The sequence below is a fragment of the Coregonus clupeaformis genome, chromosome 40, assembly GCF_020615455.1.
Source record: "Coregonus clupeaformis isolate EN_2021a chromosome 40, ASM2061545v1, whole genome shotgun sequence".
Lineage (NCBI taxonomy): Eukaryota > Metazoa > Chordata > Actinopteri > Salmoniformes > Salmonidae > Coregonus > Coregonus clupeaformis.
This window is the reverse complement of record NC_059231.1, coordinates 8,110,542-8,125,622: the sequence shown is the minus strand read 5'-3', so window position 1 is coordinate 8,125,622 and position 15,081 is coordinate 8,110,542. Positions and strand designations below refer to the sequence as shown.

The 15,081-nt window shown below is 48.9% G+C and overlaps 2 protein-coding genes across 3 annotated transcripts in view; one reads left to right on the top strand and one right to left on the bottom strand.

Annotated features, from left to right (window-relative positions):
* The window catches only part of ehhadh (enoyl-CoA, hydratase/3-hydroxyacyl CoA dehydrogenase), a 29,435-nt gene extending 27,395 nt beyond the window's left edge, over nt 1–2,040 (bottom strand). For both annotated transcript variants that reach the window (XM_041868567.2, XM_041868568.2), the window contains exons 1-3: nt 1,572–2,040; nt 1,121–1,224; nt 519–688 (exon numbers count right to left, since the gene is read on the bottom strand). In XM_041868567.2, coding sequence (XP_041724501.2) covers nt 519–688; nt 1,121–1,224; nt 1,572–1,645 — 348 coding nt within the window. In that variant the 5' untranslated portion in view covers nt 1,646–2,040. The remainder of the gene's footprint in view (nt 1–518; nt 689–1,120; nt 1,225–1,571) is intronic.
* Nucleotides 2,041–2,146: 106 nt separating this feature from the next.
* Nucleotides 2,147–14,643, top strand: LOC121554881 (transmembrane protein 41A-A-like). Its single transcript, XM_045212003.1, has 5 exons — nt 2,147–2,378; nt 9,265–9,415; nt 10,905–11,066; nt 11,706–11,844; nt 13,334–14,643. Exons 1-5 carry the CDS (start codon nt 2,203–2,205, stop codon nt 13,534–13,536), a joined length of 831 nt encoding a protein of 276 aa, XP_045067938.1. The 5' UTR covers nt 2,147–2,202; the 3' UTR covers nt 13,537–14,643.
* Nucleotides 14,644–15,081: the final 438 nt, after the last annotated feature.

Sequence of the window (15,081 nt, the reverse complement as noted above, 5' to 3'; positions counted from 1 at the left end):
ATAATAATACATAGGATTTAAAACACCTTTCAAAGAAACCCAAAGACATTGTACGGCAAAGATAATAAAATCAAACAATATAATTAAAATAGAAATAAAACCTACATAAACTACATGGCCAAAGGTATGTGGACACCCCTTCAAATTAGTGGATTCGGCTATTCGGCCGCAACCGTTGCTGACAGGTGTATAAAATCGAGCACACAGCCAAAGCTGTCATCAAGGCAAAGGGTCGCTACTTTGAAGAATCTCAAATATAAAATATGTTTTGATTTGTTTAACACTTTTTTGGTTACTACATCATTCCATATGTGTTATTTCATAATTTTGATGTCTTCACTATTATTCTACAGTGTAGAAAATAGTAAAAAATAAAGAAAAACCCTTGAATGAGTAGGTGTGTCAAAAACTTTGACTGGTACTGTATGATCAGTCAGTCAGCTGGACGTATGATCACTCTGTCAAGTCAGCCAGTCATTTGAACGTTGACCCCTGAGATAGAGACTCATGTAACTAACCTTGGAGTGTGCAATGCGATAGTGGCAGCCCAGTGCTAACTCCAGTCCTCCTCCCAGTGCTACCCCCTCGATAGCTGCCACCACAGGCTTGTCCACAGCCTCTATAGCATGGATCATGGGCACAAGGGGGGGCCCCAACATCGGCCCCGCAAACTCCCTGATGTCCGCCCCTGGTAGAAACAGACAAACCTCTGATCGCATTGTACAGTTGTATACCTGAATGAATATGCTTCATAATAAAACATATTTGAAACTGAGAAATAGACAAATCTCTGTATCAGTGCTGCTGGGAGACAAAGTTTGCGTCTCAAATGGCACCCTATTTCCTCATATAGTGCACTACTTTTGACCAGAAGGGTAGTGCACTACTGTATATAGGGAATACGATTGGGACGCAGACAAACAGATCCAGACCTCTAGTATAGACAGACCTACGTTGCGTCAAAAATGGCACCCTATTTCCTCATATAGTGCACTACTTTTGATATGGGCTCTGGTCAAAAGCAGTGCACTATATAGGGAATAAGCAGTGCACTATATAGGGAATAGGGTCCCATTTCAAACACTGCAGTATCCTGTACAATCTATAAGACCATTCTTACCTCCACAGAACCTCCCATTCTGTCCACAGATCACTACAGATGTCACCTTTGGGTCCTTCAGGGCCCTCTGCACCGTGTCTACTATGCCCTGTCGCACCGCTGCACTGGGGACACAGAATCACATCAATATGGCAATATACAGTTTCAAAACTCTCACAGACAGACAGGTGCAGAATCATGTGAAGTTACAGTATATGTTACAACACTACAGGAGTTCAAATTACATGATTAAGCATTTCATATTAGGCACACTTTAATAATAATATTATAATCTTAAAGCCTAAAGACAAGTATTTTTAACAAGGACATGACAGGTGCAAAAGATAAACAACTTCCTTTGTTGTCACCTTTGTAACACTTAAACCTACTAATCGACAGGAACATACACGTTTGTCCAACTTTCTACTGCGCGCAATATTATCCTGACCGTACCAAGTTATTTTTAACTCACCTGAGCGCATTGACAGGTGGATTCTGAAGAGTTATCAAAGCAACGGATCCCGGGAGCCGAGAGTATGTGGCCATTATTGTTCTGGAGAAAACTCACTCCAACTCCTCATATTCCGTGGTGCGTGCAGCTGATGTTGAACTTTAGTACTAGTGATATGGCATGTCGCCATCACCTTTACCACACATAGACTTCAGAAGTGAGTTTGTTGACTTGGTTGAGAAGGAAGTCTTTGGATAAGTTTTTATTTATTCAATAGGACACTGAGATTTTTCCCCAATTAGTGAAAACATAAATTACTTAAATAATAACTATTCACATAGTTTTAACCCTGTGTGTGTATTCCCTTTGCCATTTCCAATAAAATACGTCTGGATGACTGCAATAGACTCACTGAAAGTGCTAAACGTGTTTAGAATGGTAATAACAATATGACCCCATGTTGTTCAACGATACAAACTTGAAACAAACGTTGCGTTGATAAAAAAAAACGGATGTTACGTCACAGCTGTCCGTCTAGGCTCCCCCTTTTCCTCTTTGGTCCAGCGCTTGTTATTGTCCCCCTTCTGTCTCACCCGATACTCGGTTCCTGTATTGTGAAATACTTGTAGACCAGCTAGCTTCTTCTTTAACTATGCGGTCTATTGTGGGTTTAATAGCTGTAGTTGTCGCCGCTACTTTCTATCTGTACATTCTGTCTTCTTACCTTCCGACCGGACCGCGACAACTCCCACCCAAAGCGACGGAAAATGAAGAAACGTCAGATATCGACATTAACAAGGACTTCAGAGGCGAAGTCAAAGAACACAGGTAGTTATGTAGGCTACAGTGTATGGCTCTGACTCGTGCTTGCTAGCGACTTCAAATGAGTCAGTGATTTCTTTCCATGCATCTTATCATCATTATTTTGGTCCAGGTACATCATTTATATTCAGGGTCGTTCCATGTCATTTCAGCAAGCCATGACACCCACCATTTCAGATGGTTCTGAAGTCGTTTCTGTAGTTAGAAACAGATAAGATAAGCATTCCTGCAACATTATTTTGTTGAAATATAATTTGATCTGAGAAATGAAGCTAATTGATTGCACCCATCTTGGCCATTTGAATTGATAGGATTCATATCATCAATAAATATAGTACCTAACATCTGATTTGGACCTAACTTTATTCTAACAATGAGTATGACACGAGGAATCCAAATAAATGGTCAAAAGCCACCCACAGATCCCCACGCATTTTTACATTTTACATTTTAGTCATTTACCAGACGCTCTTATCCAGAGCGACTTACAGTTAGTGAGTGCATACATTGTTCATACATTTTCCACGCCAATCCCAACCCAACAACAAGTATAGAATATCCGTTTTCTATGTCTGACAAGTAGTATATGGAGCTGTGGCTTGTTTCCTCATCATATGTAATGTATTCTTAGTGAATTTGGTGATGTTTTTTTTCCCCCCTGTTCAAATAAATTAGTAATTTAAGTTGTAGTCCCCTGTAGCTCAGTTGGTAGAGCATGGTGCTTGCAACGCCAGGGTTGTGGGTTCGTTTCCCACAGGGGGCCAGTATGAAAATGTATGTACTCACTAACTGTAAGTCGCTCTGGATAAGAGCGTCTGCTAAATGACTAAAATGTAAAAATGTTAGGTTTATGTCCCATCCTACATCCTGATATTAACAGGTTCTGACCACTAGATGGTGCTGTTCCTACTATTAGTTCATTAACCCCCCAAAGCAAGTCAATGGTACCTATATTAGCATTTTCGTGCTTCATATCCCAATCATGTATAAGTAACATCATTTAGTTACACAATACATTTTTAGATACCTTAGGATGATTTGAACATGAAGCGGGAAAATACTAATATAGGTACCAAAGCCTGGGTTGCTGTCATACCTTGTCAATAGACTGCTTACAGGGTCAGGATGTAGGATGGGACGTAACAACTTCAACGACTCATTTCTCTCAACAGCAGAAAGAAAAACATCACCAAATTCACTGGGAACATGAATCCTGTAAATTAATTGGTAGAGCACGGCGCTTGTAACGCCAGGGTAGTGGGTTCGATCCCCGGGACCACCCATATGTAAAAATGTATGCACACATGACTGTAAGTCGCTTTGGATAAAAGCGTCTGCAAAATGGCATATTATTATTTATTTATTATAAAATGGCCAATTTGGATGCAATCAATTAACTTCCTTTCTCAGAGATCAAATTATGTTTCAACAAAATAATGTTGCAGGAATGCTAATCTTCTCTGTTTCTAACAACAGAAACGATTTCAGAACAATCTGAGATGGTGGGTGTCAATCTGAGATGCTGGGTGTCAATCTGAGATGGTGGGTGTCAATCTGAGATGCTGGGTGTCAATCTGAGATGCTGGGTGTCAATCTGAGATGGTGGGTGTCAATCTGAGATGGTGGGTGTCCATCTGAGATGGTGGGTGTCAATCTGAGATGGTGGGTGTCAATCTGAGATGGTGGGTGTCAATCTGAGATGCTGGGTGTCAATCTGAGATGCTGGGTGTCAATCTGAGATGCTGGGTATCAATCTGAGATGGTGGGTGTCAATCTGAGATGGTGTCAGTCCTCTTTCTTGGGCTTTTTGAGGTGGAACGACCCATGCACCGATGAGTACCATGACTCATATACTGTAGTTGATTGATTGTCGTTTCATGTTCAAGTTCAGCCTCCCACTGTCACTCATACTGTAATGTGATTATTGGAATGCCTGTAAAGTTGAGAATGCACCCTCATCCCCAAGCCCACCACTGCCTCCGCCCTCCAAGCCCCCACCGCCCTCAACCCCAGATCAGACAGGCCCTTGTCCCCCACCGCCCTCATCAACCCCAGATCAGACAGGCCCTTGTCCCCCACCGCCCTCATCAACCCTAGATCAGACAGGCCCTTGTCCCCCACTGCCCTCATCAACCCCAGATCAGACAGGCCCTTGTTCCCCACTGCCCTCATCATCCCCAGATCAGACAGGCCCTTGTCCCCCACTGCCCTCATCAACCCCATATCAGACAGGCCCTTGTCCCCCACTGCCCTCATCAACCCCAGATCAGACAGGCCCTTGGCCCCCACCGCCCTCATCAACCCCAGATCAGACAGGCCCTTGTCCCCCACCGCCCTCATCAACCCTAGATCAGACAGGCCCTTGTCCCCACCGCCCTCATCAACCCTAGATCAGACAGGCCCTTGTCCCCCACTGCCCTCATCAACCCCAGATCAGACAGGCCCTTGTCCCCCACCGCCCTCATCAACCCTAGATCAGACAGGCCCTTGTCCCCCACCGCCCTCATCAACCCCAGATCAGACAGGCCCTTGTCCCCACCGCCCTCATCATCCCCAGATCAGACAGGCCCTTGTCCCCCACCGCCCTCATCAACCCTAGATCAGACAGGCCCTTGTCCCCCGACCGCCCTCATCAACCCCAGATCAGACAGGCCCATGTCCCCCACTGCCCTCATCAACCCCAGATCAGACAGGCCCTTGTCCCCCACTGCCCTCATCAACCCCAGATCAGACAGGCCCTTGTCCCCCATCACCCTCATCATCCCCAGATCAGACAGGCCCTTGTCCCCCACCACCCTCATCAACCCCAGATCAGACAGGCCCTTGTCCCCCACCACCCTCATCAACCCCAGATCAGACAGGCCCTTGTCCCCCATCACCCTCATCAACCCCAGATCAGACAGGCCCTTGTCCCCCATCGCCCTCATCAACCCCAGATCAGACAGGCCCTTGTCCCCCACCGCCCTCATCAACCCCAGATCAGACAGGCCCTTGTCCCCCACTGCCCTCATCAACCCCAGATCAGACAGGCCCTTGTCCCCCACTGCCCTCATCAACCCCAGATCAGACAGGCCCTTGTCCCCCACTGCCCTCATCAACCCCCAGATCAGACAGGCCCTTGTCCCCCATCGCCCTCATCAACCCCCAGATCAGACAGGCCCTTGTCCCCCACTGCCCTCATCAACCCCAGATCAGACAGGCCCTTGTCCCCCACCGCCCTCATCAACCCCAGATCAGACAGGCCCATGTCCCCGACCGCCCTCATCAACCCCAGATCAGACAGGCCCATGTCCCCGACCGCCCTCATCAACCCCATATCAGACAGGCCCTTGTCCCCCACTGCCCTCATCAACCCCAGATCAGACAGGCCCTTGTCCCCCATCACCCTCATCAACCCCAGATCAGACAGGCCCTTGTCCCCCATCACCCTCATCAACCCCAGATCAGACAGGCCCTTGTCCCCCCACTGCCCTCATCAACCCCAGATCAGACAGGCCCTTGTCCCCACTGCCCTCATCAACCCCAGATCAGACAGGCCCTTGTCCCCACTGCCCTCATCAACCCCAGATCAGACAGGCCCTTGGCCCCCACCGCCCTCATCAACCCCAGATCAGACAGGCCCTTGTCCCCCATCGCCCTCATCAACCCCAGATCAGCCAGGCCCTTGTCCCCCACTGCCCTCATCAACCCCAGATCAGACAGGCCCTTGTCCCCCACTGCCCTCATCAACCCCAGATCAGACAGGCCCTTGTCCCCCACTGCCCTCATCAACCCCAGATCAGACATGCCCTTGTCCCCCATCGCCCTCATCAACCCTAGATCAGACATGCCCTTGTCCCCCATCGCCCTCATCAACCCCAGATCAGACATGCCCTTGTCCCCCACTGCCCTCATCAACCCCAGATCAGACATGCCCTTGTCCCCCATCACCCTCATCAACCCCAGATCAGACAGGCCCTTGTCCCCCACTGCCCTCATCAACCCTAGATCAGACAGGCCCTTGTCCCCCACTGCCCTCATCAACCCCAGATCAGACATGCCCTTGTCCCCCATCGCCCTCATCATCCCCAGATCAGACATGCCCTTGTCCCCCATCACCCTCATCAACCCCAGATCAGACAGGCCCTTGTCCCCCATCGCCCTCATCATCCCCAGATCAGACATGCCCTTGTCCCCCACTGCCCTCATCAACCCTAGATCAGACAGGCCCTTGTCCCCCACTGCCCTCATCAACCCCAGATCAGACAGGCCCTTGTCCCCCATCGCCCTCATCAACCCCAGATCAGACAGGTCCTTGTCCCCCACCGCCCTCATCAACCCCAGATCAGACAGGTCCTTGTCCCCCACCGCCCTCATCAACCCCAGATCAGACATGCCCTTGTCCCCACCGCCCTCATCAACCCCAGATCAGACATGCCCTTGTCCCCCACCGCCCTCATCAACCCCAGATCAGACAGGCCCTTGTCCCCCACCGCCCTCATCAACCCCAGATCAGACAGGCCCTTGTCCCCCACCGCCCTCATCAACCCCAGATCAGACAGGCCCTTGTCCCCACCGCCCTCATCAACCCCAGATCAGACAGGCCCTTGTCCCCCACCGCCCTCATCAACCCCAGATCAGACAGGCCCTTGTCCCCACCGCCCTCATCAACCCCAGATCAGACAGGCCCTTGTCCCCCACCGCCCTCATCAACCCCAGATCAGACAGGCCCTTGTCCCCCACCGCCCTCATCAACCCCAGATCAGACAGGCCCTTGTCCCCCACTGCCCTCATCAACCCCAGATCAGACAGGCCCTTGTCCCCCACTGCCCTCATCAACCCCAGATCAGACAGGCCCTTGTCCCCCACTGCCCTCATCAACCCCAGATCAGACAGGCCCTTGTCCCCCATCACCCTCATCAACCCCAGATCAGACAGGCCCTTGTCCCCCATCACCCTCATCAACCCCAGATCAGACAGGCCCTTGTCCCCCATCACCCTCATCAACCCCAGATCAGACAGGCCCTTGTCCCCACTGCCCTCATCAACCCCAGATCAGACAGGCCCTTGTCCCCCATCACCCTCATCAACCCCAGATCAGACAGGCCCTTGTCCCCCACTGCCCTCATCAACCCCAGATCAGACAGGCCCTTGTCCCCCACTGCCCTCATCAACCCCAGATCAGACAGGCCCTTGTCCCCCATCACCCTCATCAACCCCAGATCAGACAGGCCCTTGTCCCCCACTGCCCTCATCAACCCCAGATCAGACAGGCCCTTGTCCCCCATCACCCTCATCAACCCCAGATCAGACAGGCCCTTGTCCCCCACTGCCCTCATCAACCCCAGATCAGACAGGCCCTTGTCCCCACTGCCCTCATCAACCCCAGATCAGACAGGCCCTTGTCCCCCACTGCCCTCATCAACCCCAGATCAGACAGGCCCTTGTCCCCCACTGCCCTCATCAACCCCAGATCAGACAGGCCCTTGTCCCCCACTGCCCTCATCAACCCCAGATCAGACAGGCCCTTGTCCCCGACCGCCCTCATCAACCCCAGATCAGACAGGCCCTTGCCGCCAGCCACCCGCCCTCATCAACCCCAGATCAGACAGGCCCTTGTCCCCGACCGCCCTCATCAACCCCAGATCAGACAGGCCCTTGCCGCCAGCCACCCGCCCTCATCAACCCCAGATCAGACAGGCCCTTGTCCCCGACCACCTTCATCAACCCCAGATCAGACAGGCCCTTGTCCCCCACCGCCCTCATCAACCCCAGATCAGACAGGCCCTTGCCGCCAGCCACCCGCCCTCATCAACCCCAGATCAGACAGGCCCTTGCCGCCAGCCACCCGCCCTCATCAACCCCAGATCAGACAGGCCCTTGCCGCCAGCCACCCGCCCTCATCAACCCCAGATCAGACAGGCCCCTTGCCGCCAGCCACCCGCCCTCATCAACCCCAGATCAGACAGGCCCCTTGCCGCCAGCCACCCGCCCTCATCAACCCCAGATCAGACAGGCCCTTGCCGCCAGCCACCCGCCCTCATCAACCCCAGATCAGACAGGCCCTTGCCGCCAGCCACCCGCCCTCATCAACCCCCAGATCAGACAGGCCCTTGCCGCCAGCCACCCGCCCCTCATCAACCCCAGATCAGACAGGCCCTTGCCGCCAGCCACCCGCCCTCATCAACCCCAGATCAGACAGGCCCTTGCCGCCAGCCACCCGCCCTCATCAACCCCAGATCAGACAGGCCCTTGCCGCCAGCCACCCGCCCTCATCAACCCCAGATCAGACAGGCCCTTGCCGCCAGCCACCCGCCCTCATCAACCCCAGATCAGACAGGCCCTTGCCGCCAGCCACCCGCCCTCATCAACCCCAGATCAGACAGGCCCTTGCCGCCAGCCACCCGCCCTCATCAACCCCAGATCAGACAGGCCCTTGCCGCCAGCCACCCGCCCTCATCAACCCCAGATCAGACAGGCCCTTGCCGCCAGCCACCCGCCCTCATCAACCCCAGATCAGACAGGCCCTTGCCGCCAGCCACCCGCCCTCATCAACCCCAGATCAGACAGGCCCTTGCCGCCAGCCACCCGCCCTCATCAACCCCAGATCAGACAGGCCCTTGCCGCCAGCCACCCGCCCTCATCAACCCCAGATCAGACAGGCCCTTGCCGCCAGCCACCCGCCCTCATCAACCCCAGATCAGACAGGCCCTTGCCGCCAGCCACCCGCCCTCATCAACCCCCAGATCAGACAGGCCCTTGCCGCCAGCCACCCGCCCTCATCAACCCCAGATCAGACAGGCCCTTGCCGCCAGCCACCCGCCCTCATCAACCCCAGATCAGACAGGCCCTTGCCGCCAGCCACCCGCCCCAGCCCTCATGATACCATCTGTGTTGTGATCCCTCCTTTCAGGCTGAAGTTCCCCTCAGACCTGGTAGAGCTAAGAGAATTGTCAGAGCTGCTACAGTTCTACAAGACAGAACACACTGGATACGTCCTGCTTCTCTTCTGTAGCGCATATATCTACAAGCAGTCCTTCGCCATCCCTGGCTCCTCCTTCCTGGTACACACTCACTCATTCACTCACTCACTCACTCATTCACTCACTCAGAAGCAGAAATTGTAGACAAACATCTCAATATACAGTACCAGTGAAAAGTTTGGACACATCTACTCATTAAGGGTTTTGCTTTATTTTTACTATTTTCTACATTGTAGAATAATAGTGAAGACATCAAAACTATGAAATATCACATATGGAATCATGTAGTAACCAAAAAAGTGTTAAACAAATAATCCAAATATATTTCAGATTCTTCAAATAGCCACCCTTTGCATTGATGACAGCTTTGCACACTCTTGGCATTCTCTCAACCAGCTTCACCTGGAATGCTTTTCCAACAGTCTTGAAGGAGTTCCCACATATGCTGAGCACTTGTTAGCTGCTTTTCCTTCTAAATAAATCACAGACAGTGTCACCAGCAAAGCACCCCCACACCATAACACCTCCTCCTCCATGCTTTACAGTGGGAACTACACATGCGGAGATCATCCGTTCACCCACACCGCGTCTCACAAAGACACGGCGGTTGGAACCAAAAATCTCTAATTTGGACTCCAGACCAAAGGACACATTTCCACCAGTCTAATGTCCATTGCTCGTGTTTCTTGGCCCAAGCAAGTCTCTTCTTCTTATTGGTGTCCTTTAGTAGTGGTTTCTTTGCAGCAATTCGACCATGAAGGACTGATTCACACAGTCCCCTCTGAACAGTTGATGTTGACATGTGTCTGTTACTTGAAATTTGTGAAGCATTTATTTGGGCTGCAATTTCTGAGGCTGGTAACTCTAATGAACTTATCCTCTGCAGCAGAGGTAACTCTGGGTCTTCCTTTCCTGTGGCGGTCCTCATGAGAGCCAGTTTCATCATAGCGCTTGATGGTTTTTGCGACTGCAATTGAAGAAACATTCAATGTTCTTGAAATGTTCCATGTTGACTGACCTTCATCTTAAGTATTGATGGACTGTTGTTTCAATTTGCTTATTTGAGCTGTTCTTGCCATAATATGGACTTGGTCTTTTACCAAATAGGGCTACCCTCTGTATACCACCCCTACCTTGTCAGAACACAGCTGATTGGCTCAAACGCATTAAGAAGGAAAGAAATTCCACAAATTAACATTTAAGAAGGCCCACCTGTTAATTGGAATGCATTCCAGGTTACTACCTCATGAAGCTGGTTGAGAGAATGCCAAGAGTGTGCAAAGCTGTCATCAAGGCAAAAGGGTGGCTACTTTGAAGAATCTCAAATCTCAAACATATTTTGATTTGTTTAACACTTTTTTGGTTACTACATGATTCCATATGTGTTATTTCATAGTTTTGATGTCTTCACTATTATTCTACAATGTAGAAATTTGTTTTTTAAAAATAAAGAAAAAACCTGGAATGAGTAGGTGTGTCCAAACTTTTGACTGGTAGTGTACATTATAAAACATGTTTGTAATCATATAATCAGCTCTGATTGTTGTTGATTCCTCTCTGTCCTCTAAAGAACATCCTAGCGGGTGCCCTGTTCGGCCCATGGCAGGGCTTGGTGCTAGCCTGTGTTCTGACCACTGTGGGCTCCACCATGTGTTACCTCCTCTCCCAGGCCTTCGGGAAACGCTACATCACAAAACTCTTCCCTGGCCAGGTCTCCATGCTGCAGAGGAAGGTACGTAGTCTGCACAATCCCCACGTTTAACAGGTCAACTCCCATCATCCCAAGTTATTACAAGTATATGTAGCCAATGTGAAATGGTTAGCTAGTTAGCGTAGCCGATGTGAAATGGTTAGCTAGTTAGCGTTGCCGATGTGAAATGGTTAGCTAGTTAGCGTAGCCGATGTGAAATGGTTAGCTAGTTAGCGTTGCCAATGTGAAATGGTTAGCTAGTTAGCGTAGCCGATGTGAAATGGTTAGCTAGTTAGCGTAGCCGATGTGAAATGGTTAGCTAGTTAGCGTTGCCGATGTGAAATGGTTAGCTAGTTAGCGTGCGATGTGAAATGGTTAGCTAGTTAGCGTAGCCGATGTGAAATGGTTAGCTAGTTAGCGTAGCCGATGTGAAATGGTTAGCTAGTTAGCGTAGCCGATGTGAAATGGTTAGCTAGTTAGCGTTGTGGTGGCAGTGTTCAATCTGTGACTTCACCTGCTCTGAGACCTAGAAGTAGCTCGCTCAGCGGCGAGGCTCGTGGCTTTGGTAGAGTGATTGGTGACACTTGATCTGTAGGATGCCAACACTGACATTTGGCTATATGACCACTGGGTGGTAGATACAGATATTAACCAGCTCTCTTTTCCTGCCCTGGTTCCCAGGTGGAGGAGAACCAGTCCTGTCTGTTCTTCTTCCTCCTCTTCCTCAGGTTCTTTCCCATGACTCCTAACTGGTTCCTCAACATGTCCGCCCCCATCGTCAACATCCCTGTCACGTTCTTCTTCTTCTCAGTCTTCATCGGTAAGCAGGAGCAGAAACTGATTCAGTCTTTTCCTTCATTGGTCCTTTATAGTCCTTGTCTTATTCATATTCATTAATATTCAGAGACAATCTCTCTATGATCCGTGTCTTTAGAAATTAGGATTTTATTTAAAAGATCATAACAAATTTAGCAATGATTGATGTTATGTTTCTGTCCTCTGTGTGTCTCATGTCTTTCTGTCCTCTGTGTGTCTCATGTCTTTCTGTCCTCTGTGTGTCCCATGTCTTTCTGGCTTCTGTGTGTCTCATGTCTTTCTGTCCCTCTGTGTGTCTCATGTCTTTCTGTCCCTCTGTGTGTCTCATGTCTTTCTGGCTTCTGTGTGTCTCATTATGTTTCTGTCCCTCTGTGTGTCTCATTATGTTTCTGTCCTCTGTGTGTCTCATGTGTTTCTGTCCTCTGTGTGTCTCATGTGTTTCTGTCCTCTGTGTGTCTCATGTGTTTCTGTCCTCTGTGTGTCTCATTATGTTTCTGTCCTCTGTGTGTCTCATTATGTTTCTGTCCTCTGTGTGTCTCATTATGTTTCTGTCCTCTGTGTGTCTCATGTCTTTCTGTCCCTCTGTGTGTCTCATGTCTTTCTGTCCCTCTGTGTGTCTCATGTCTTTCTGTCCTCTGTGTGTCTCATGTCTTTCTGTCCTCTGTGTGTCTCATGTCTTTCTGTCCTCTGTGTGTCTCATTATGTTTCTGTCCTCTGTGTGTCTCATTATGTTTCTGTCCCTCTGTGTGTCTCATTATGTTTCTGTCCTCTGTGTGTCTCATGTGTTTCTGTCCTCTGTGTGTCTCATGTGTTTCTGTCCTCTGTGTGTCTCATGTGTTTCTGTCCCCTGTGTGACTCATTATGTTTCTGTCCTCTGTGTGTCTCATTATGTTTCTGTCCTCTGTGTGTCTCATTATGTTTCTGTCCTCTGTGTGTCTCATGTCTTTCTGTCCCTCTGTGTGTCTCATGTCTTTCTGTCCCTCTGTGTGTCTCATGTCTTTCTGTCCCTCTGTGTGTCTCATGTCTTTCTGTCCTCTGTGTGTCTCATGTCTTTCTGTCCTCTGTGTGTCTCTTGTCTTTCTGTCCCTCTGTGTGTCTCATGTCTTTCTGTCCCTCTGTGTGTCTCATGTCTTTCTGTCCTCTGTGTGTCTCATTATGTTTCTGTCCTCTGTGTGTCTCATTATGTTTCTGTCCCTCTGTGTGTCTCATGTCTTTCTGTCCTCTGTGCGTCTCGTGTGTTTCTGTCCCTCTGTGTGTCTCATGTCTTTCTGTCCCTCTGTGTGTCTCATGTCTTTCTGTCCCTCTGTGTGTCTCATGTCTTTCTGTCCCTCTGTGTGTCTCATCATGTTTCTGTCCTCTGTGTGTCTCATGTCTTTCTGACTTATTTTCCCTCTGTCCCTCTGTGTGTCTCATGTCTTTCTGTCCCTCTGTGTGTCTCATGTCTTTCTGTCCCTCTGTGTGTCTCATGTCTTTCTGGCTTCTAATCCCTCCAGGCCTGATCCCATACAACTTCATCTGTGTCCAGGCGGGCTCCATGCTGTCTGAGGTGTCCTCTCTGGATGACCTGTTCTCCTGGGGCAAAGTGCTACAGCTGCTGGGTATAGCCTGCATGGCCCTGCTCCCCGGGACCCTCATCAGACACCACAGCCAGACATACCTCAAACTGGATAATGGAGTCAACAAGAAGACTCTGTGAGCGAGCAAGGGTTTCCCAGTCCTGTGGAAATAACAACAAATAGAGGATGAAGTTGTAGGATATAGGAGTGCCTTGGTATTTTTGGATAGTCTGTATCCTATAAGTTCAGCTTCCATTTTTTTGTTAAGGCTCAGTGAGCATCCTGGGTCAGCCTGGGTCAGCCTGGGTCAGCCTGGGTCAGCCTTGGTCAACCTGGGTCAGCCTGTCCATATTCCTGTCAGTGGGCTGGATGCAGGAGGAAACATTGATTCAGTGTGAGAGATGGGAACTGAGGTTTCCTACAGTAGATGACCTCACAGCAGAAGGGAGATGTGGAAGTCTGTGAGTTAGAGAATGTATGGACCGAGTCTGTGTCTGTGTAAAGGTATTTTAAGCCATTTTGTGTTTTTATGGGTGAAGGGAGTAGACATATTAATTAAAATAATAGTGTTGTTCTTGTTTGATGAAGATACTTTAATTGAGAGACATTTATTTTTGGATAGACTACATTCTGTTGTTGTTGTTGTTGTTGGTACACACGTGCCTTTAGAAGTGCCTGTGTTTCTGTTTTAAACAGCTAGCTACCTCAAAGCGGAAAAGGATGTCCTGTGAAGACAGTTGTAGAGAGGGAAGAGTTAGAGGTATGTAGGTTTTGTCGTGTGTGTTATTACAAAGGGAATTGAATTGAGTATCTTTTTTTTTTAACATATTTTTCTGAATTGTTCCACCTGTATCTTTTTACTGCCGCCTATCACTAAGGGCTGGTTTCAATCGCTGAAGGTCAGCGTTACAGCGTGATTGAAATTTAAAGGCAATGTTCCCGTTTTAGCAGGCTACATTCGCGGTAAACGCTGCATATGTCGGCTCAGTTGGAAATGACCTTTAAATTTAGACCGGGCAATCTGTAACGCTTCAGTGATACAGATTGAATAGAGTCCTAAGTCACAATGAAATCCAGTCACCTTTGGTTGAATGTTTGTGTAAATAAAAGGGTTTCCTTTTCTAATTGTCAACAAGTTATCAATTGTGAGGAATGTGTATTTTTTAAAATCTATTGTCACTTTCAAAATGTAAATGTTGTTTTCTGTCTGGACATCTTATTTGTCAATAAAAATAACATGTAAACAACCGGAGGGGGTAGATCAGCTTTAATATCAAATCAAATTGTATTTGTCACATGCGCCGAATACAACAGGTGTAGACCTTACAGTGAAATGCTTACTTACAAGCCCTTAACCAACAATGCAGTTTTAAGAAAAATAAATGTTAAGTAAACAATAGATAATTAAAAAATAAAAGCAGTAAAATAACAGTAGAAATAACGGTAGTGAGGCTATATACAGGAGGTACCGGTACAGAGCCAATATACAGGCTATATACAGCTATATACAGGGGGTACCGGTACAGAGTCAATATACAGGCTATATACAGGGAGTACCGGTACAGAGTCAATATACAGGCTATATACAGCTATATACAGGGGGTACCGGTACAGAGTCAATATACAGGCTATATACAGCTATATACAGGGGGTACCGGTACAGAGTCAATATACAGGCTATATAC

What these genes read in the sequence shown, in the direction of transcription:
- LOC121554881 (XM_045212003.1), top strand. Translation starts at nt 2,203, where the DNA reads ATGCGGTCTATTGTGGGTTTAATAGCTGTAGTTGTCGCCGCTACTTTC. An exon ending in GGCGAAGTCAAAGAACACAG is followed by an intron (nt 2,379 to 9,264) that starts GTAGTTATGTAG and finishes CCCTCCTTTCAG; the next exon opens with GCTGAAGTTCCCCTCAGACC. An exon ending in TCTCCATGCTGCAGAGGAAG is followed by an intron (nt 11,067 to 11,705) that starts GTACGTAGTCTG and finishes CCTGGTTCCCAG; the next exon opens with GTGGAGGAGAACCAGTCCTG.